The sequence below is a fragment of the Pyrus communis genome, chromosome 17 (genome assembly GCF_041283825.1).
Source record: "Pyrus communis isolate YQ-2024b chromosome 17, ASM4128382v1, whole genome shotgun sequence".
Taxonomy (NCBI): domain Eukaryota; kingdom Viridiplantae; phylum Streptophyta; class Magnoliopsida; order Rosales; family Rosaceae; genus Pyrus; species Pyrus communis.
In genome coordinates, this window is record NC_142581.1 from 23138018 (window position 1) to 23160596 (window position 22579).

Consider the following 22579-nt stretch of genomic DNA (forward strand, 5'->3'; position numbering starts at 1 on the left):
TGAAATGTCTTAAACTCGACTACGTAAATAGCCAGTTCGAAACTAAATTATTATGGCTCATTGTATGACTTATCCTATCCACCCATTTACATCGTCGCATTAAAAAAGTTATGTGCATAAGGTTAACATCGTCTTTTCCGTGCATATTTTGTTGACAAAGACTATTTAATTAATAGTATAGATCTTTAACGGTTGAATATAATGACATATTTACTTGCAAAGAATAAAAATTAAAATCTATAACTGTTGGCTTGTACCTAAATTGATTAAGTAAAATTGCCCCTTCATCCGAAATCTCGTGTTCGTATCCCTCTATGAATGATCCTATAGTTTGTTTAAAAAAAAAAAAAAAAAAAAAAAAAAAAAAAAACACTACAAGGACAACATAGGTGGAAAATGCAAGCAAAACCCTACAGGAACAAAAGTTAAAATTTAGGTAAATTACAGGGACTATGAATGCGATTTAGCCAAAATATGACGTAAAAACAGAAAAGTAACGGGATGTGGTAATTGGACTCGTGCAATAGAACTGGGGTCTTTGAACAAAGCGCAGTCAGAGCTTGAGCTTGACAACAATGGCTGCTGCTCCTGCTTGTCTCCAACTCAACGCTATACCCTTCAGCTCCTTTCTCTCTCCCAACCCTATTTCCAAACACACCCCGAAAGTGGGCAGGATCAGTTGCTCTGCAGCCTCACCCTCCAAACGCTACTCCATCACTTTGCTTCCCGGCGATGGCATTGGCCCCGAAGTCATCTCCGTCGCCAAGAACGTCCTCAACCTCGCGGCCTCCATCGATGGTTTATTTCAATTCTACTTATTTTCTTTATTTTCTCAGTTTTATTTCGATTTTACCTGTTTGGTGTCCGAGAAACGGTGGGAAAATAGAAAAGGAAAAGTCTTTTACTTTTCCCACATTTTCTCAGGGTTATTGTTTTACATTTGGAGCTGCTCCGTGTGCTGTATAATCGAGTAATTTTGCTGGGAGATTAGTAATTTTATAACATTTGGGTGTTTGAATAACTAAATGTGTTTGCATAAACTAGGGATTGAGTTTAAGTATGAAGAAGTACCTATTGGTGGAGCTGCCTTGGATTTGACTGGACTTCCATTACCTGATGAGACCCTTTTGTCAGCTAAGCAATCCGACGCAGTTCTTCTGGGAGCAATTGGGGGGTAGGTCGTGATTGTCCTTCTCAATCCGTTTTATTGTTAGTGATTATCGTTTTCAAGTGATGTAATTTAGTTATTTCGACTGTTGGTGTTGAAGGTACAAATGGGATAAGAATGAAAAGCACTTGAAACCAGAAACTGGGTTGCTTAAACTTCGCGAAGGTCTTAAAGTGTTCGCGAATCTGAGGCCTGCTACTGTTTTGCCGCAGGTAAATATCTGTTATAATCATTACCGAGAATTCAATTTATTATCTTAAAACTAGTGTTCCCTTATTTCAAATTTGAGGCCTGCAACTGTTTTCTTATGTTATCAATTGAGAAACTATAGAGTTCACATAATTGATATAGAACCTTGAAACCATTGTTTCTTTATTTCTAACTTATCATTTTATGTTAATTACTCTTTAAGTTAGTGGACGCTTCAACTTTGAAGAGAGAAGTAGCTGAGGGGGTTGACCTTATGGTTGTAAGAGAGCTCACTGGAGGTTAGTGTACCAAATTTAAACTAGTGACCAACTTCATGAACTTTCTCGTGTTGAGGTTTTTTTTTTTTTCACTTGAATTAATGAAGTCATTCTTGTTTTTGCGGCAATAGGTATATATTTTGGAAAACCTAGGGGTTTTGGCACCAATGAAAATGGCGAGGAGATTGGCTTCAATACAGAGGTGTATGCGGCCTATGAGGTAGTTTCCTTTGTTCCTTTCTGAAAGTTATGTGTTAAGTCCTGCTTTTTCTGATGAACTGTCAGCCATAAATGGTTCCTATAAACCCAAAGAATCTCTTTATGCACAACCAAACACCATTTATCCTACGGTATCACTTCATGGTCTTTCTTTTATTTCTATTTTATTTCTCAAGGGGCAACAATATTGTGAGTGTTGACTTTGCTCTGTGATGAATTCACAAGCCTTTCACTGTATTGGGACTACATGCCAGTTACAACCATTAGATGATTTCATAGTTGAAATAGGAACTTGAAAATTGTTAGGTTTCTTTTAAATAGATTCCAATCAGAACTTTCTGTGAGTTTCAGGATTTTAAAACTTTCAGGTCTGTTGTTATAAACTGTATTCAGAACTTTATAATTGCAGGTCTGTGTATGAGTGGTTATTTAACATGAAATAATATTCTTGCCAGATTGATCGAATTGCTCGTGTTGCATTTGAGACTGCTCGGAAGCGGAAGGGAAAGCTCTGCAGTGTTGACAAGGCAAATGTGTTGGAGGTACTTTTTCAATAGAAGAACGTTTTTTCTTTTCTTTTCTTCTTTCTCATTTGGAAAGTTGTCAGAACTTGTTCGACATTTGTCCAGAATAGAGGCATAGAGCATTTTCTTTCTGGTTATAATAGCATGTAAGCATTACATGCTATGGGACTAGCCATTCTGTTTTACAACTTCCCAATGCATGATCCATTAGTTGATTGTTTAATTGCTCCCGAACTGATGCCAAGAAGTTTTACATATAGTCAGAAATGATATCATTGGTTTCTACACATGTTAATTTGTCATTCATGTGGCTTGACTAGTCAAACTCATCTTTTGCCTTGAGTTAACCAGTTATGCCCCTTAGGCACTGTTTCAGAAGAATCATTCACTTGTAAAAGGAACTTATGGGTGCTTAACGTGGCTTTTACGAACATATGATGTCTGATTCTAACCTTTTGTAATCCTAATTTGGTTGTTGATTAAAGTGAAACCGAATGTTTCATACTTATATACCCTCATTATTTGTATGTGATAGAAAAAGAGGTTCAAGCTGATAACTTTTTGTGCTAAATTCATGACAATCTAAAATCAGCAAGTACCAAGGATAATAAGATATATGTGATATTTTGGGTCTGATAACACCTCCTCCTTACAAGGGTTTGAGGGTGAGTGGGTCCAATTCCTGTTTAGTTTGTGCTATTGGCTGAAAAAAAAACTAAGGGGAGATAATATGATTCTACCATTTGTGGTGGTTTGCTGGAATGTCAAATCAGAGTTAAGGATGCACTACTGATAATAAGCTCATAATAATGTTGGAAAATGTGGGGTATTTTAAACTGTTTGATGATATGCATGCTTGTACAATATCTTCATGCAATTAATCAGATTGAGCCTTTCAAGATCTACGAGCCAGTCTATGTCACTGAAGTTTAATAGTGTTAGTGTCTTAATGATTCATTAACACTATGCTGGCTAAATTTAGATTTTCCCACAATGCTGTCAGTTATTCTTTGCGAGAAAGAAACGCTAGAAAACATGTATAGTTACTTGAAAATGTGACATATCAAGTTAAGAAACATTTGTTGTTTCGTATGTCTTGCCTTTTCTTCCTGGCAAACATGTATTTATGTTTTAATGTATATTTAATTCAATGTATGTCCAGGCATCAATGCTTTGGAGGAAAAGAATCATGGAAATAGCCTTGGAGTATCCTGATGTTGAACTCTCACACATGTATGTTGATAATGCTGCAATGCAGCTTATCCGTGATCCAAAACAGGTTTGTCTTAGGCCTACTAAGGATAAAAAATTTGGACGGAAGGAACAAGTTTTTAAAGCGTCCTAAATGATTATTGCTAGTCTCATGATGTTTGCCTATGAAAATTGCAGTTTGATACGATTGTAACTAACAACATATTTGGAGATATATTATCTGATGAGGCTTCAATGATCACTGGAAGTATTGGGATGCTGCCATCTGCAAGTCTTGGGGAATCGGTAATGCAAGGCTTTGTCTGTCACTGGTCAAGTTTCGCTGTACATGTGTTAGGAATGTTATTCTGATGGGGATTTCCAGTTGTCTTTTGTGTTCTAAGGGTAAGTTTGAATTCTTTTGATCTGACTGTACTAAAATTCCCATTGGTACAGGGTCCTGGTCTTTTTGAACCCATACATGGTTCTGCTCCTGATATTGCTGGACAGGTTGGTTTGCCTACACATCAAATTATTTCTCTTTGGTAGTACGATGCCATTTATTATGTAATATAATGGTCTAACATGCAGGATAAAGCAAACCCATTAGCGACAGTTCTCAGTGCTGCTATGCTTTTGAAGTACGGTTTAGATGAAGAAAAGGCTGCCAAGAGAATTGAGGATGCAGTTCTAGATACTTTGAATAGGGGGTTTCGGACTGGTGACATATATTCCACTGGAACTGTATGTACATTTTTTATTTTTTTCACATGCTCCTTTTTTGTTTCTTTCACTTGGGTTGGAAAACGTGATTGCCACAAAATATTATACCGCTCTTTCCTTTGTTGAAACAAAAAAATGTTATGGAATATGAATGTAGTAGTATTTGGAGAGCTGCTTTCTATCTTCTCCTTAAGTCCTCATGAAATAGCATCTCCTTCTAGTAATTTTTGTGCATCCTTTAAAAAATTCTTTGAGGAAGCAAGTTACTTCTCATGTTAAAATTCTTTGGTATGATCGTCTTTGAATTAGGTGGAACTATTAGATTGAATCTACGGCGTGTGACAGTTCCCTGAGTGAAACCAGTCTCTATGGTAAATTGAAGTAGGAGAAAAATGTGTTTTGTGCTAGTTGTGGTCTGCAAGAAGATTCAGTTGAAATTCTTGAATCAAACTTGATTTCTCATTGATTTGTGCAGTAACAGTTTCTTATAATTCAGTGTAAGCTCCTCCTAATGTAATTGATTGATGACCATTGATTGCTGATATTTGCTTTATACAGAAATTGGTAGGATGCAAAGAAATGGGTGACGAGGTATTGAAGTCTGTTGATTCCCAAGTTCCTTCTCCAGTATGAACTGATGCATAGGTCAGCATGGACAAGCGAGGGATCGGTAGGGCTGTTCTAACATGTTCTCTGGAGTGAAGAAGTCATTCTGGCCGTCTGAAAGCAAACCTGAAGATCTCATCTAGTACGATATTCCTTGTTCGTAATTTGGAGGGCTTTTTTTATTCAGATGAAATAAGCCCATTTTACTGTCTTAGAAATTTTATTTTATTTTACCTTTTGGTTACAATGGAGGGTTTCGAGCTGGATCTAGTTTACTCTTACTCATCACCCTGCACCGATCCTCACCACTGGGATTGGCTTCCAGAATTGTTTTTTATTTTATATTTCATTTTGACCTTTTGAATTGTGTCATGTCCTGGTCATTATCTTTGTTTAAAATATTCATATCCTTCGAAAATTGTTGTAGCATAAAAAGGACTAGGATTCTCTTCCCCCCTTCCTCTCTCTTTACATCCCCTTCCATCCCCTTCTCTCACATTCTCGTATTTTGTTCTTGTTATAAAAAAAATTAATATAAGGTGTTAATGTGGTTTAACCGTGATCGTTCAAATAGGAGAGGAGGGAAAAGAGGGTGAGGGAAGGGGATAGAATCCTACTCTGCATAAAAACCGAGCCGTGGGTTTGCTCTCCCCCGTTTGGCGTCTCCTCCTTAATTACTTGACATGTGTCCAACCAAATAATTTGTTTTAATTGTTCTACCCGTCTGATCGAGCAAAGAGCTGTTGGCGTGGTTGACAAACCCACGTGGGTGGGCCCGTGCACTGTTAGCGCCTTGCGCGTTTGGCATGTAGGGTGAATCATCGTCCTGCATCTCCTTCTTTGGACAAGCGTTGGAGCAAGTTTGTAGAAAGCAAAATTATAATAAGATAAGAAAAAAGGAGGAGTGAAGATACACTTGGCAATTGCCAATTGGCATCACAAAGTCAGCTTCCTTGTAACTCAAGTCTACAAAAACCTTGGAGCTCAAGTAACGATTCCCCCATAAAAATCCAGTGTTCATCCCCATCGATTAAACCCTTGTAAACTGCAACCAAACCTTTAACCCTAATCCCAAATCAAGACCGACACAAACCCTAACTCATAGCAATGGCTCCTCCAAGTCTTCTTGGTCCTCCGGAGCTCAGAAACCCAAACCAATCAGCAACATCTCAACCCCAATCGCAGCCCGCTTCCGGCGATCCATTCATCGATCTCATGGTCGCCAATTTCAACGACGCTGCCAAGCCTCCAGTGGCCGTCCATCCCCCAATGGGCTACACTGAGAACGGCTCGGCCACATTCCTCAACTCCGGCAACCCCTGCGTCGATCTCTTCTTCCACGTCGTCCCCAACACCCCAGCCTCCTACTTCAACACTCAACTGCCGCTGGCCTGGCCCCACAACGACCTAACCACCTTCAAGCTCATCTGCAACCTGCGCGGCACTGGAAAGTCCGACAAAGAGGGTTTCTACACGGCTGCGTTTTGGCTCCACAAACACCGTCCCAAGACCCTTGCCTGCAACGTTGCCTCCCTCGCCGAGTTCGGATACTTTAAATACCTTCTGGAGATCCTCTACAGACTCCTTGAAGGCGAAGACGTGAGGAAGACACAAAAGGCCTAGTGGTCGATGAGAAAAAGTGGCGCTGGTAAGAATAGGAGGATGGCGGCGTTAATTCCTATGAGTGTACGCCACGGCAGCGTTGCCAAATGACCGTACAGGCGGGGTAGCAAGGGCGCTCGCGGGTCAAGCAATTGGTTAGCGGTTGAGGAGTCTAAAGGGGCGAGGGTAAAAAGGGTATTGGAAAGAGCGCAGTCGGAAAAGGAAAAGGCGAGCTGTTTGAGGAAAGAGAAGAAGGTTGCCATAGCCAAGAAAGCAATTGAGAGGTACCAGCTTGACCCTGATTTTCGATTCTTATATGAGCGAGTTTCGGATCTTTTCGCAGAGTGTTTGAAGTCCGATATCGAAAATTTCAAGGTCAATCAGTACAAAAAGATAAGCCTGGCAGCCAAGTGGTGCCCTTCTATTGATTCATCATTCGACAAAGCTACACTGCTTTGCGAAAGCATCGGCAAGAAGGTCTTCCCACGAGAATTGTATCCGGAATACGAAGGGGTTGAGGAGGCGCATTATGCTTATAGAGTCCTTGACCGGCTGAGGAAGGATGTGCTGGTGCCGTTGAGGAAGCTATTAGAGTTGCCGGAGGTTTACATAGGTGACAACCAGTGGGGTGCCATTCCTTACAACCGAGTGGCCTCTGTTGCAATGAAGTTTTACAGGGGAGAAGTTTTTGAAACATGACCAAAAGCGGTTTATGAAGTATCTGGAGGATGTCAAGGCCGGCAAGTCCACCATCGCGGCAGGTGCTCTGCTTCCACATGAGATCATAGACTCTGTGAATCATAGAGATGGCGACAGGTGGCTGAGCTTCAGTGGAAGAGAATGGTGGATGATTTGTTGAAGCAAGGGAAGATGAAGAATTGTTTGGCTGTTTGCGATGTGTCAGGAAGCATGAATGGGACTCCCATGGAGGTGTCCGTGGCTTTAGGATTGCTAGTGTCCGAATTGAGTGACGAGCCGTGGAAGGGGAAGGTCATTACTTTCAGCCAAAATCCTCAGCTCCATTTGACACACGGCAGTGATCTGCGGTCGAAGTGTGACTTTATTAGGAGGATGGAATGGGGCATGAACACTAATTTTCAAAAGGTTTTTGATTTGCTACTTGATGTGGCGGTGAAGGGGAGATTGAAGCCAGAGCAGATGATAAGGAGGATCTTCGTGTTCAGCGACATGGAGTTTGACCAGGCTTCAAGTAGTAGGCGTTGGGAGACAGATTATCAGACAATACAGAGGAAGTATAGAGAGGGAGGGTATGGGAATGCAGTGCCACAGATTGTGTTCTGGAATCTGAGGCACTCAATGTCTACGCCAGTGCCTATCACGCAACCAGGGGTGGCATTGTTGAGTGGCTTCTCCAAGAATTTGATGAAGTTGTTCTTGGATAACGAGGGAGAAGTTCGCCCGGACCTTGCCATGGAAGCAGCCATCTCTGGGGAAGAATATCAGAAGCTGGTTGTGCTGGATTGATCAGCTCATCTGATTGTCATCTTATGTTTTAGTTGTTCACTTTTCCGAACGTAAAAAGAAAAAATTTTATGCTAGGCTAGAATTTGATTTCGGTTTCTCAATTTTGTAGCAAAAAATGGAAGTGAAATGAAATTTAATCGTGTTTTTGCTCCAATATCTATGTGGATTATTGTTTCTGCAATTTGGATTGATTGAGCTGACGTTATATGTATCGATGGTAATTTGGATTGATCTTACAACTTTAAAGTTGTAAGACCAATTACAACAAGCTAAGAGAGTTTGTCTGCAGAAACTAAAAGAGCTTTGCACAAAGCGTCTCAGGTTCTGTCTAAATATTTTCAGAGGACGACAATGCAGCAAAACAGTTCGAGTTCAATCCTCCGAGGATGCAATCTGATCATACTAGTTACGTTATTATTTCTTGCAACTCGTATGCGCTTGGTCTCTCACTTTTTCTCATTGCAGTAAGTGGTGCTTCGTTTTGAACCCCTTTTTGGAGCAGTCTAAGCCTCTGGTTATGTTGCTTGTTGCAGTAAATGATGCTTCCTTTTATTGCTTGAAGTTCGAAGTTAGAACTTACCATAAAGTAAAGGAAAGAAGGATTGGAGGGCGAAACCGTTGAGCTTGTTAGATGTTAAGGTTACTAATATATTTTCACCTTGGTAAACTGAAGCTGATCGAGGGCAAAATCTTGAGTGTAACGGACAATTTATCACCCTCTTTCTATCTCTTGCATAGACATATACATGAAATTAAATTAAACTAGTTGAGTGCAGGTTTCACATGTTTCCCTGTTTCTTTGAAACCCAAGCCGTCTTCCAAATTTTTGTTCTTCCAATTCCGAGCTGTTTTTGATCAAATAATTTGTGGAAGCAATGAATTGAATGGAAGTTGACAATGGCTCGGGTGATGAATCACCTGTAGACCGTAGAATCTCTCTCCTCGTGAGCAGCGGCGGATTCAAGGGGGATCCTCCTGGGTCCCGGGACCATACGGAAGTCGGAAAACATATGAAGAAAGTCGCCGGAGGACCATCTGGCATGGGACTTGAGAATGCGCACAAACTATTTGATGAGATGGCTCTTAGGCAGAATTCGATAGGCCTTGGCAAGTGATGCTCAACAGGCCTTGGCTGCACGCCACGCCTTGGCAATTGATGCTCGACACTAGCCCTTCGAAGTTGTTGTATAGAACTAGGAAGATAATAACATGTCCACTAAGTGCTCGACTAAATACCTCAATGAAAAAATTGAAAATTTTTGGACGTGCATGCGCTTAGATCTTTTACACTACAACCCCCACAAGGTTAAATTCCTTCATTCGCCATTGCTCGTGAGGATATAGAGAGAGCTCCTCTGACCACTAATCTTCACAGTGAAAGTTCTTGAAGCATGAGGGTTAGAGTTTTAGCAAGTAATTGGAAGATGTCATACTTAAGGCATCATCAACATCCATTGTTCTTGTATTATTCGACAACTTTGCTAAAATAATATTTTGAAAAATCCGGTCATTTTAAAAAAAATTTAATTTGTACTCTAATTTAAAATATATTTTATTCAGTAATATGGAAAAGTACATATAGAATGCGTAAATTTTATATGTATTGAAAAATGAGTAAAGATAACGTGTTGTTGTAAATGTGAATGATACTATCAACTTTCATGTATAGACAAAGTCAAGAAAAGTGGGTGGAGATGCACACAATTTTAAGGATTTCTAACAAACCCTCCTCAGCAGCACATCTCACAATTTCTATACAAGGGCCTATTAGCTTACAAATGTAAGAGTAGTAGTAGAAGAGAAGATACGAAAGAAAGAAAAGAAATGGAGAGAAAAAAAAGGTTAGAGAGATAGAGAGTAAATAGTGAGAATTACTTTGTATTCCTATTATTTCAGATAATGAGAGAAAATACTATTGCCTCCGAGGACGGAGGGCACATTTATCGAACCTCGTTAATATTGTGTCTTATTTACTTTATATTTCACTGCACACATATTCTTAATTTCACAACATGTGTTTTAAACGAAAAAAATATTTATGTACGTGTATTACACTTGTATCGTACTACGGAATTAAAAAAAAAAAACATGTAACCCATGAATCATTAGTACACGTATTATACACAAATTTACTAAGTATAATATGAATAAAAGTAATGCTAGGGAGACCAAATTTCTAAATCAAATTTTGTAACCCAAATGATGTGGACATTAATGATTGAATTATTACTTAAACGTTGATTAATGTCCTTATATCCTATTAGTGACACATAATTTGATTTGCAAATTTAATTTAAAAAATAAGTCTCCCTAGCACTAGCATCCGAATAAACTCAAAAAACGTATTAAAAAGGGTTCAAGCTGATCCAAGCCGTTCATCCAAATCCTGCGGCTAAGGTCAAATTTTGTTTATTTTAACTGCGTTTCACCCGATCGACCCTAATTGAAACTCTTGTTTCTCCCACCGCCCGTCCCCTCTGGCCCTCTCTTCCTCATAGAGCGCCATTTCAGCAAGCCAAAATCTCCCGCTAAACTCCGGACTGTCATCATCTACTACCTCCATGTCACCGAGTTCGAGCACAGCTCATTCCGGAGCCTCCCCTGGCGAAGTTTTCCGGTCGCCGCCTTCTATCTCGAGCGATTTCAGCGACTCCTCATATTCCTCCATCTCCAACATCACGCAGGCCTTTCCTTTCTCTTCTGGAAACCCTAGAATCGAAGAGACCAGAGGCATCATGCTTCTCTACCGCGACGACGCCGATGCCGACGTCATCCCCACCTCCCCGTCTAATCTCCCCGTAAGCTTATTCAATTCAAGCCAGTAAATTTAGACTGTTTATGTAAAATTTGAGAGATCGATTTACTTTTTCAGTTTCATGGTAAAAATACATAGAAATTAGTAGAATTGGAGCTTTACTGGACCGTGTTCGTCAATTGTGAAGCAAAAATTGTGAAATTTTAACAGTGAATACAACATTTTCCGGAATCGAGTAATGTGGAGTTGATTTGCCAAGAAATTGATATGGAAACTTTAAGTAACACGCTAACGTTTGTGTAAACATTTAGCAATTAAAGAGAGAAACTACACATTTTCGACATCTAGAAGAGGTTCCTTTGTTCAAGATATGTTGAACTTAGGTTTCTTAAGAAGACTTCTTCCGGTAAAGTTTTTATTTGAGAACCTTTAGAAGTGTTGAATCTCGTTAAATTCACTTGAAGACCCTGAGATAAAGCAAGAAATACGATGCAAGATTTATGTGGATGTCGACTTTATGTAGGTTGGAAGGAAGCCACTTGTTTGTGTGCTTGGAGTTCCGAATCACATGACATATGCAGACTTCTGCCAGTTTTGTGGTTCATTTATTCAGCATATTTTGGAGATGCGGATTGTCAGGTTCCATATTTGAAAGTTTTTTCAGTTCTGGTCCTCGTATTTCCTTTTTTCTTGTTGTTGGATTTCGTCTTGATTTTGTTTTCTTGTTTTGTGTTTAGGAATGACGGGATGGAGGATCGTTACAGCATTTTGATAAGGTTTGATAGTCAGGACTCGACAGATAATTTTTACAAGCATTTCAATGGGAGACGATTCTCGTCGCTTGAGGTTACTTTATACTCTGTTGTCTGTACCTATAGACATAGATACATGGTGCATTGAATTGGCAGGAATTGTACAAAAGTTCCACATATAACACCATTTTAAGCTTTTTATTGTTGTCATTCCTATTTATCTGGGGTTTGATACAGGTGGAGGTTTGTCGTCTTCTTTTCACGGTAGATGTTCAATACACTGGTTCGATAGAACATGCGCAAGCATCATCAGGAAGCTCAACTGAGCAGCCATCATGTCCAGTTTGTCTTGGTATGTACAGAAGCACACAAAATGGATCTATGTGAAAATGTGAATTGTATATTTACGGTTTTTTTTTTTTTTTTTTTCTTCTTGTGTCTTCAATACGTAGATTTCTAACTTAACCTTATTTTACAGAGAGACTGGACCAAGATATGGAAGGAATCCTCACGACTATTTGCAATCATTCATTTCATTGTTCCTGCATTTCAAAATGGACAGATTCTTCATGTCCTGTAAGTATTTTTGCAAGTTCTTTCAACTTTTTATTTTTTTCCCCCTTAATATGTGTGTATTTGTGCCTGATTGTGTCCTGTAAGTAATTTTGGAGTTCCCTCTTTTTTTCCCTTTTCTTTTTTGTGCAAGTAATATTTGCAAGACCATGTTCAGAAGTTAGCACACTAAATAGATTGGACCTCCTTTTCTTTTCATTCCCCTTCCCTAGCATGCTATATCACATGCTTGTTTCTAGGATTACAAGACTCGCAATCCACCCTATGTACAAAGTGATGGAACTCAATCAAAGTTTTCCAGCATTATGCATTGTTCCCAGTGAACAATGTATGTTTAGATTATCATTTGTATATAATGCCCTTGACATAAAGTTCATAGGTTCTTTCCACTTCATATCCTCTTTTTCATACACCATGAATTTCTGCTTCTGCTATGGGGAATTATTTCTAGGAGGGGGAGAGATCGTGAGTAAAAATCAAGTTGGCAACCATCTTTCACAATGTTAAAATCCTCATGTTGATAAGTGCGTATATTGTATTTGATTCATGGAAGTTGAAACAGGTGACTGTATCAAATCTCCTCTCCCAGGGTAGTTAGACCCAGGCTAGGGCTCCTGTTGCAGTTAGTTCTTCAAAAGGACTGTAATTGGTGAAAGTTTAATCTATGAAGGGGTAGTATCAAACAAAAAATATGAAAATCTACTGATGTAGACATAGTCCATCATATAATTTCTATGAAACGGTTTCTACCTTCTTCAAGGGAAAATGCATATTCTTTTTTTTTTTTTTTGCCTAGCACTCTAGTAGTAGATAAACAAATATGCTAATGGAAGATGTCTCTTTCTATGCCTCTGTAATTAGACTGTCTTTTGCAGGCCATCTTCCCTCTTCAACCCTCTTATGAGGGTTACAATAAAATAAAAGTTAAAGGTCCTTACCCTTAGGACCCATCTAGAATTGCTTTTGTTGCTTTTGACCATGCACAGTGAAAGGTAAAAAAATCAATTAACTTATATAGTAGTAATACATGAATTCTTTGGGAGTTTACCGTGTATATCACACCTGCCAATTTTCTACCTCTGCTGGGTATTTATTCCCCAGTTATGTATTAGCCCTCTCTATTATTGACAAAGGATCATTCACAAAAGTCAAAAGAGGAAACCAATGATAGTAGAAGAGAGCAAAAAGATTACAGTGAGACTCTATAATTACAGTAGGACCTTATAATTACACTACGAAGGATGCTTATAAAGAAACCAAATCGTGCAAGTGGTGAAGCAGTTAGAGCCAAAAAAAATAAAATAAAGCACGTTGAGAAACTCGCTTATCCAAGTACGTTGTAAAAATCCCTAAAAATAGATGTTCCCATTTGTGATAGATAAAAGGTAAAGATCTGCATGAGTCGTGACTTGTGACAGGATACATCTTACCTGTACTGATGCTTAGGAGGTGGTGAACCTATATGATCAGTTCTCTTTGTAGCCAAGCCATTGTTAAATTACAGTCTATGATTTGGCTACAGCTTTCTTACTACAGATTTGTTGCACTTTCCCGCTAGATTTTGCTTGGTTAATAAATAGTTGCAAATGACTTTACAAGGTACGTACTAAATATTTATCGACTTCCACATGTTATGACAGGTATGTCGATATTGTCAGCAACAGCCTGAAAAGTCCAACTGTTTTGTTTGTCAAACTTCTGAGAATCTCTGGATGTGTGTTATCTGTGGCTTTGTTGGCTGTGGGAGGTAACAATTCTCCACTCAACCATTACCCTCTTATTTTTCTCATCACTTTTGGCCAAAAAAATAAAGATTCCTAGCTCAGGTATGTATCTTCATCATACATTTGCTTGCTCAAAAATTTGATGTAGGTATAAAGAAGGACATGCAATAAGGCATTGGAAAGAAACAGAACATTGTTATTCTCTTGAATTGGAAACACAACGTGTGTGGGATTATGCTGGCGACAATTATGTTCACCGCCTAATTCAATCCAAAACTGATGGGAAATTGGTTGAATTGAATTCACCTTTTATTGGATGTCAAAGTTGCGACTGCGTAGATTCTGAATACAGTGAGGCACTTTTGAACAGTAAAGTAGAAGCTGTAATGATTTTACCCTTCATGTCACTTAATACAGGCCATAGTTTTACTATTATGTTCTTTGTAATTTGAATTTCTCACATTGTGTACCATTATATGCAGATTGTTAATGAATACAATGAACTGCTTGCTACTCAACTTGAGAACCAAAAAGTGGTAAGCTGAATTTTCTTATTCCTTGCAAATAGTTTTCTGTTTAAACTTATTTAAGGTGACATTTAATGTTTCACTGTACACGGATGCTATTTGGATTTCAGTATTTTGAGTCGTTACGTCAAGAAGTTAAAGAAGGAACTGAACGAGAAATTTCTAATGCTGTGGAGAAGGCTATTCCACTAAAGAAATTGCAGGCCAAGCTGGACAGGTGCATAAAAGAGAAGAAATTTCTTGACGATGTAAGTGTAAACTCTTGTACTTCTAGAGTGGACTTGAGAATCTCAATGTGCTTTTTAGTGGGTCATTTTTTCAGTAATCTTGCAATCTAAAGATCGTTTTTCTTCTGCATGCAGCTTAATGAAAACCTTTTAAAAAACCAGGAGATTTGGAAAGCAAAGATACTTGAATCTGAAGAGAGGTATGGATGTATCCCCCTCGTTCTTGTTTTCTTTATTTTATTTTCCCATCATCGTAAGTTCAGTGACTTGATGTGATAGTAAGCAATTTGACCCTTGTTTTGTTTTTACTTTGACCTGGATATACATCTTCAACTTTATTTTCTCTCTTTGGATTTTTTGCCTTATTGTCATTGATATGAAGCCAAAAACTTTCGCATGGTTGGATGCCCCACCAATTTTGAATGGCTCCGTTTTATATCATCGGAGTTTAAGATTTTGTCACTATCAAAATGGAGGCAACGTAGAGATCCGGGTTATATTGTCCACAAATGGTTGTCTGATCACAATAAGGAGACTATAAAGATTGTGATCCCATGGCCTACCCTTTAACATCTCACTAAATTTGCTGAACCATTTTGTAGATGTTCCCAAGATAGTGTAAATTTATATGCTGTTGTTTTTCTGCTATTATTGCGTAATTGGTCCCAATTCTTGTACTTTCAGGGGGAGAAAGACTTTGAAACTAAAGGATGAAAAAATTAGCGACTTAGAAGAGCAGGTGATATAAAATTTTCACCTTTCGTTTTTTGTATACAATTTTTACTGCTCGATAGCTTTTGGTTGTGTCCGGCCTTAATATTTTAGATTATGCCTTAAACTAATGCGACTTCCATTGTTAAAATTTCACCATTTTGCAGCTTGGGAATTTGATGATGTACCTTGAGGCTGGGAAGACGGTGGAGCAGCTATCAATATCAGATGAAATAAAGGATGGGACTGCCTTGCCCGTATCGGTGGAGCCACCACAGCCATCAGTACGGAATGAAATTGGTGACACCACTGTCACTTCTCCAGAAGTTTCCAATGAACGTATAGAAGAGGGCTCAAAGACTAATAACAGGAGGAGGAGACGCTAAGGTTGAAGGAACGACGCGTTACTCAGCTTCCATTTCATAGGTTATGTGTCAACTAGGGTGGCCGGTTTTTTCTGCTCTAGTTTTTTAAGGCCAAGTTGTGTACGGTAAGGTGGATCCCGGCTTGCTTGGTCGCAAAATTATGTTGATGGGTGATGGTTATTGAAAATTTCTGCACTCTCATTCCTCCAAAACAATGCTCAAACGGTCCTTTACCCGGCTTTTGATGGCGACCGGTAAAGGGGGATCGATACTTGTAAAAATGATGTTCAGAGGATTTGTATTACAAATTTGTGTATATGATTACTCACAACACTAGTTAAACGCCCACTTTGTCCAAGTTATCGTAAAGTTTGATTTTAATAGGGGTGGTTCTTTGACACCATTTTTATACACAATTTTTTTATAAACGTTTTTGTGGGGTACACTTTATAAATTATTTTACCGATGTTAAAAGTTGTATAAATCGTTGAAGTGCATAACTGATTAACCGTAATAAAAATGAGTGTCAAAAGTTGTGATAAAAAATGGAACCACGGGCTTTTAATTGCAATAAAAATAAAAATGCGCATCAAGATTCTTTCTTAGTGAAAGAAACAAGTGTTTATTTTGCATGCATGCCGGACTATTGACTACTTACACGGGAAGCAAACATGTAAATTATAATGTAATTTTTTGTTGTTATCCTCAAAATTATAGGGAGAGAGATCCGAACTTGAGTGCAGGAAACGAACACATGTTTGTTGTTTTTCCCTTGGTAATAGGTGTCAGCCACTTGAACCATCCAGAATGACCTACCACTCTTTTGTGATGTTGTGAGCAACCAACCCCACAGGATTTGGATCTTCTGAAGCCAATTGGCGATCAATATCAAATTATCAATAAAAAGGTTTTCTAATTTCTGTACCGACCAAAAAATGAAGAGAAGAAGAAGAATGGTTAGATTTCCATCTTCCTCCGCCTTCCTTAATCCTTAGCATCATCATCATCGTCATCGTCATCCTGTCTCTCCGCTTCTGTCCAAATTATATGGTAAGATCTCTTACGTTTCGTCTTAATTCCTCGGAGATTAACCTTAATTAAGCCGATTCTTTGAAGGAAATTAATGTGTCCCCCTTTTTATGGATACCTTGTATTGTTCGATTTATTGTTTATTTGCTTGAATCTGTCTCTTTTCTTGTTTTATTGTTCTTGCATTTACACGATTAACGGTTAATTGCCATATTATTTTGATATATATTTTTTTTGTTTAATTTGTGAAAACTATGTGGGTTGTCATTGGTCTTATGGGAGATGGCATTCGATCAAGTAGTGGAAGTATAACTTTTTATTTTATGGGTTTTCTGAATTAATTAGGGACATCAATAATTTGTAGGACGTGGAAGTTCTGAGCTGAGCAATCATCTTTGGGTGATTAAATATTTTGTCGTCCGATATTGGTGAATTTGCTTTTTATGGTTAGTTGATTCGTCGATCGTGGACAACCGGTTTGTTGGGTTTCCCTTGATTTTGTTCTTGAGTCCGTAAATTCTAAGTATGAAACTAAAAACTTCGTATCATATAATTGTTAGTTTTTTGTTATTTCGTTACTGAAATTGTGTTCGAAGAACCTAGTTTGTTGGTATCTGTGGTTTTTGAATGGCTTCTGTGTCAGTCAGGGTGTTTGGATGAACTGCTTGCATTTTCTTTTCAATTCATCAAAAAACGGGAGAGCGCACATGTGAGAAATTCTCATCAGTGTTTATGCAAATTCAGATTTTCATTTCAAGTTTTTGAAAGAAAGATATCATGTTGTTTCAACCAGCATCTACCGAGGTTTTATTATATGCATTCCTGTACCAAGTTACCTTTGTCTCCGTATTGGACTAAAATTTATCGTATTGGTTTTTGTTGTGATATCAGGTGGTGCAAATCTATTTTAAAGAGGGAAATTTGTGAGTTTTGATGGATTTTCTGCCGGACCAGTTATTATGGGAGATCTTGAGCAGGATTAAGAAAACCACTGACCGAAACTCTGTTTCTTTGGCATGTAAGCGCCTGCACGGATTGGATAATGAACAGAGACAATCTCTTCGGGTTGGTTGTGGATTAGACCCTGCAAATGAAGCTTTGACAGCTCTCTGCAGTAGGTTTGTGAACTTGACAAGGGTTGAGATAACTTATGCCGGTTGGATGTCCAAACTAGGAAAGCAGTTGGATGACCAAGGGCTTCTTATTCTTTCCAACTACTGTCCTTCTCTGGTGGATCTCACATTAAGCTACTGCACATTCATCACGGATGTGGGTATCCGTCACTTGTCTTCTTGCTCAAAACTTTCAGCTTTGAAGTTGAATTTCAACGCAAGGATAACTGGATGTGGCATATTATCTGTTGTTGTGGGCTGCAAGAACCTCACTACCCTACATCTTATCCGATGCTTAAATATTAGCAGTTTTGAGTGGCTTGAATATCTTGGAAGGCTTGAAACTCTGGAAGATCTCTCCATTAAGAATTGCAGAGCTATTGGGGAGGGTGATTTGATTAAGCTAGGTTCCAGTTGGAAAAAATTAAAATGCTTGCAATTTGAGGTTGATGTTAATTACAGATATATGAAAGTTTATGATCGTTTAGCTGTGGATCGATGGCAAAAGCAGTGGGTCCCATGTGAGAATATGGTGGAACTTAGCTTGGTAAATTGCATCATCAGCCCGGGGCGGGGGCTTGCTTGTGTGCTGGGGAAGTGCAAGAATTTGGAGAAGATTCACTTGGACATGTGTGTTGGGGTAAGGGACTGTGACATCATAGGCTTAGCCCAAAAGTCAAAAAATCTTCGCTCCATTTTCCTTCGCGTTCCGTCAGATTTCTCACTTCCTCTTTTGATGAATAACCCATTGAGATTAACTGATGAATGTCTAAAAGCTTTGGCGCAAAACTGTTCTATGCTTGAATCTGTCAGGATATCTTACTCGGACGGGGAGTTCCCTTCTTTTTCCTCATTTACATTAGATGGAATCCTCAATTTGATTCAGAAGTGCCCTGTGCGGGAACTTGCTTTCGACCAAGTGTATTCCTTTAATGATGTTGGTATGGAAGCTCTTTGCTTGGCTCAGCATCTGGAGACCTTGGAGCTAATCAGATGCCAAGAGATAAGCGATGAGGGGCTGCAGCTCGTGGGCCAGTTTCCCCGGTTGTCCATTTTGCGTTTAATCAAGTGTTTAGGGGTTTCTGATGATGGGTTGAAGCCGCTTGCAGGGTCATACAAATTGGAATTGTTATCTGTGGAAGATTGTCCTCTAATTTCTGAAAGAGGAGTTCTTGGAGCTGCGAAGTCCGTATCTTTCAGACAAGACTTGTCATGGATGTTTTGAGCTTGTTACCGCCTGAGCGGATCACATTTGCCGTAAGTATCAAGGTCGGTATCGGCAGTGTGGTTTCTGCAACCATTAATTTATCCAGATTCCAGAATCCAGATGTAATATTGATATATTTATATGGCTTATTACTGTGAAGTGTTCCAATTGTGAATGTTATGTTTGTAATGAACTCGATGAATTGTTGGCATAAATTATTGCTCTAAATCTCTGATGTATTTGCCTTCACTGATAGCCAAGTTATGACATTTCGGTTGTGAGATGCATATTGTGGTACCATTTGGACAAGTGCTGTTGTCCTTGCTACGAGGCAAATGTCCGTTATAGTCATTCAATTTATGGGCAAATTGCACTGATTCTCCCCTGATGGAGCTGAGACTTTAATGACATGAATTCACTGCTATCGTAACGTCTTTAGTTAATATAACAATGCTATCGTGACGCCTTAAGTTAATAGAATAAGTCAACATAGAGGGAGTCGTACAGATGACTTTGTATCAGTAGCAAGGTCTCGAGTTGCAGCCTTGCATTCACTAAAGTACGACTCAGGTAGCAATCATCGAATTGTGAAGATCGTTCACTGGGGGTTTGGGCAAGGCTAAGGCGGCGCTTGGACCAAGTTATTGGTGGTTGTTTAACAGTGGGATGAGGGTCTAAGAAGAAACACCATGATGCTGGAAGAAGGAAGAGTTATAAAACTAAGGGTAACAGGTCTTTTTAACTCCAACTTTGGTTAGTTTTATAAAAAGCAGAAAATATGGGTTATATTTCAATAGGTAGTCTTTAAAATGGCTACCTTCTAAATTTCCCTATAAAAGCAGTGTGAATACTCACTTGAAGACTTTGGACATGATAGGTTGGTCACATAACTTTTGTATTTAATATTATTGGCTAATGAAAATGTGGGGCCGAATATAGAAAAGATGGTTGGCCATTTGCCTATAAAACAAAGAGGAGAACAAGTAGCAGAGGACGTAGAAGAGAAATATATTAATAAGCTATAAGATTAGAGAAAGGAAAGAAAAATAATGAGAAATATATTTTATATGACCAACCTACCATGAGGTAAATGTCCTTGCTATGAGGGGAAAGTGCTTTTGTCCTTGTTATGAGGTAAATGTCCATCATAGTCATTCAATTTATGGGCAAATTGCACTGGTTCTCCCCTGATGGAGCGAGACTTTTATGACATGGATTCACTGCAATCATGACATCTTAAGTTAATAGAACAATGCAATCATGACGCCTTAAGTTAATAGAATAAGGCGATGTAGAGGGAGTCGTACAAATGACTTTGTATCAGTAGCTCGGAACGATACAGTGACTCAGATGCAGCAAAAAAGAAGGTGGTCTCGAGTCGCAGCCTTGCACTCACTCAAGTACGACTCAGATAGCAATCATCGTGTGGTGGACATCGTTCACTGTGGGGTTGTGGGCAAGGCTAAGGCGGCGCTTGGACCAAGTTATTGGTGGTTGTTTAACAATGGGATCAAGCTTTAAAAGAAACACCACGATGCTGGAAGAAGGAAGAGTTTTAAACTAAGAGCAATAAGTCTTTTTAAATCCAATTTTGGTAAGTTTTATAAAAATTAGAAAATATGAGATATTTCAATAGGTAGTCTTTTTTTTTTTTTTTTTTTTTTTTGTTTTGTTTTTGTTTTTTTATGCAAAGAAATTCATTAAAGCACGAAACCTCTAGTACAACCGTTTCCAATACAATCAAAATTAAAGGTCGGAAGAGCGACATCAGGTAAACAGAAATCCCAATAATGAGGATTTGAGAGGGAGAGGCCAAGGTGGGCTAAAGCATCCATAACAAAGTTTGTCTTCCTGAAAATGTGCTTCCAGTCAACATGACTAAAAGACCGAGCCAAGTACGAATATCATTGATTATAGAGCTGACCCTCCAAGGAATCCCCCAATGACCCTGCACAACTTCAATGATAAGCTTAGAGTCCCCCTCCACCATCACTTTAGTGAAACCCTTGCCCCTAGCACACTGGAGCCCTTCTCGCAAACCAATCGCTTATGCTATCGAAATAGTAGCGTCATCAAGGTTAAGAGCTTCCGCCCCAATCACCTGTGAATTATTGTTACAGAGCACAAAGATAGTAGCAACACGGTTGTTTGAAACTGAACCATCAAAATTAATCACATGATGTCGGTCAGGAGGATGCCATTTAATAAAGGAAGAGATAGGTAAAGCCTCCTTAGGGTCACACTTCCCATTAGCCTTGAGAAAAGCCGAACCAACACTACCGGTGATAGAAACACAACGTGCCAAGATCAAGGGCACACTTCTAAACACCAAGTTATTTCTTTCCATCCAGATTTGCCAGTAGTTCAAAATTACTTTACTAAGATCAGAAAGGCCGTCTTTGTCATTAGAACTTAAGGATTCCATCCAATCAAAAAATTATCATTAGTACTTATGTTACCATTATTAAAACTACCAAAAGTTGAGCTCCAAACTTTAGTAGCAAAAACACAATTACAAAAGAGATGACATTAATCTTCTTCGGCTGTATTACACATAACTTATCAATATTTTTAACAAAACGACTTAAGCGTTTTCTGGTTTGTAATCATTCCTGAATCATAAGCCAAACAAACATTTTAACCTTAGGAGGAATAGTTAGCTTCCACATTTTCTTTAACAATGTAAGGTGATTACTAGAGTGATTGTTCTAATTTTGTAGCCAGGTAGCAGACTTAATAGAAAAGTTCCCATTGTTGGTTAAACCCCAAATTAACTTGTCATTCGACTTCTGTAGAGGGAGGGGTATGCGACAAATTTTTCTAATGATGTCATTATCAACTATAATAGCTAATTTAATGCTATCCCAACTATTATGAACTATAAAGTTCCCATGATTATGAACTATAAAGTTGCTTACCTTAAGATTCCAATCAATATTATTTCTATCATTCACGGGAATTAAATGAAAAAGGGGGTAAGGAAAAACCCTTTGTGGGTCCAGAAGAGTATGTATTCACCATTACCCACAATCCATCTCATTCCCTCATGGATGATGTTTCTATTAGAAAGAATACCTTTCCAAGCAAGTGAGTAGTTTTATTTAATTTTCAAATTTAAAAAAATCAGACTTATTTAAGTATTTACTTTTAACTATTTTTGCCCACAAAATTTCTTTGTTGGTTAAAAATTTCCAACCTAATTTGGCTAAACAACCATTGTTAAAATGATCAATCCATTTGATTCCTAAACCACCCTGATTCTTTGGAGAACAAACCTTCTTCCAGACCATTGGTCTGAGTTTAGTATTTCTCCCCCAAAAGATATCTCTGCATTCTTTATCAATTTTAGTTGTTACCCTATTGGGGCACTTAAAGCAGACATTACATGATTCAGCATCCCGGTGAGATTAGAATTAATAAGAGTTAGTCTCCCGACCTTGGAAAGGGTTTGCCCTTTCCAACCGACAAGTTTTTGCTTCACCCGTTTAATTAATTCTATCTTGTTAACCGGATCCTTCCAAAAAACTATATTATAGATCCCTAAGTACTTCCCAATAGTGGTTTTCACAATATTGTTCCTATCCTGGTTGATAGTATTATTCGAAAAATAAA

At 38.6% G+C, this 22579-nt stretch overlaps 3 protein-coding genes and 1 pseudogene across 6 annotated transcripts; all 4 read left to right on the plus strand.

Moving 5' to 3' along the window:
* Positions 1-479: 479 nt before the first annotated feature.
* LOC137707477 (3-isopropylmalate dehydrogenase 2, chloroplastic) lies at positions 480-5316 on the plus strand. Its single transcript, XM_068446354.2, has 11 exons — positions 480-798; positions 1045-1174; positions 1269-1380; positions 1581-1656; positions 1767-1855; positions 2310-2396; positions 3541-3657; positions 3768-3875; positions 4026-4079; positions 4161-4313; positions 4851-5316. Exons 1-11 carry the CDS (start codon positions 576-578, stop codon positions 4923-4925), a joined length of 1224 nt encoding a protein of 407 aa, XP_068302455.2. The 5' UTR covers positions 480-575; the 3' UTR covers positions 4926-5316.
* Positions 5317-5749: 433 nt separating this feature from the next.
* Positions 5750-8139, plus strand: LOC137708861 (uncharacterized; annotated as a pseudogene).
* A 2282-nt stretch (positions 8140-10421) lies between these two features.
* BRIZ2 (zinc finger (C3HC4-type RING finger) family protein) lies at positions 10422-15977 on the plus strand. Its single transcript, XM_068447045.2, has 12 exons — positions 10422-10783; positions 11264-11379; positions 11478-11586; positions 11730-11844; positions 11971-12068; positions 13706-13812; positions 13938-14172; positions 14272-14325; positions 14427-14564; positions 14679-14743; positions 15228-15282; positions 15422-15977. The coding sequence occupies exons 1-12, from the start codon at positions 10547-10549 to the stop codon at positions 15638-15640; spliced, it is 1548 nt and encodes a 515-aa protein (XP_068303146.2). The 5' UTR covers positions 10422-10546; the 3' UTR covers positions 15641-15977.
* A 285-nt stretch (positions 15978-16262) lies between these two features.
* On the plus strand, positions 16263-19195 carry LOC137707926 (RNI-like superfamily protein). 4 transcript variants are annotated; one of them, XM_088689658.1, is made up of 3 exons: positions 16505-16669; positions 17292-17357; positions 17540-19195. In XM_088689658.1, exon 3 carries the CDS (start codon positions 17582-17584, stop codon positions 18983-18985), a length of 1404 nt encoding a protein of 467 aa, XP_088545784.1. In that variant the 5' UTR covers positions 16505-16669; positions 17292-17357; positions 17540-17581; the 3' UTR covers positions 18986-19195. The 4 variants fall into 4 exon arrangements, with proteins under 4 accessions (XP_068302970.2, XP_088545784.1, XP_088545785.1 ...); XM_088689659.1 differs by having other exon boundaries at positions 16559-16669; positions 17296-17357; XM_088689660.1 differs by lacking the exon at positions 16505-16669 and adding an exon at positions 17013-17171.
* The last annotated feature ends 3384 nt before the right edge of the window (positions 19196-22579 follow it).

What these genes read in the sequence shown, in the direction of transcription:
- LOC137707477 (XM_068446354.2), top strand. Translation starts at nt 576, where the DNA reads ATGGCTGCTGCTCCTGCTTGTCTCCAACTCAACGCTATACCCTTCAGC. An exon ending in TTATCCGTGATCCAAAACAG is followed by an intron (nt 3,658 to 3,767) that starts GTTTGTCTTAGG and finishes TGAAAATTGCAG; the next exon opens with TTTGATACGATTGTAACTAA. An exon ending in ACATATATTCCACTGGAACT is followed by an intron (nt 4,314 to 4,850) that starts GTATGTACATTT and finishes TGCTTTATACAG; the next exon opens with AAATTGGTAGGATGCAAAGA.
- BRIZ2 (XM_068447045.2), top strand. Translation starts at nt 10,547, where the DNA reads ATGTCACCGAGTTCGAGCACAGCTCATTCCGGAGCCTCCCCTGGCGAA. An exon ending in ATCATGTCCAGTTTGTCTTG is followed by an intron (nt 11,845 to 11,970) that starts GTATGTACAGAA and finishes CTTATTTTACAG; the next exon opens with AGAGACTGGACCAAGATATG. An exon ending in ATACTTGAATCTGAAGAGAG is followed by an intron (nt 14,744 to 15,227) that starts GTATGGATGTAT and finishes TTGTACTTTCAG; the next exon opens with GGGGAGAAAGACTTTGAAAC.
- LOC137707926 (XM_068446869.2), top strand. Translation starts at nt 17,582, where the DNA reads ATGGATTTTCTGCCGGACCAGTTATTATGGGAGATCTTGAGCAGGATT.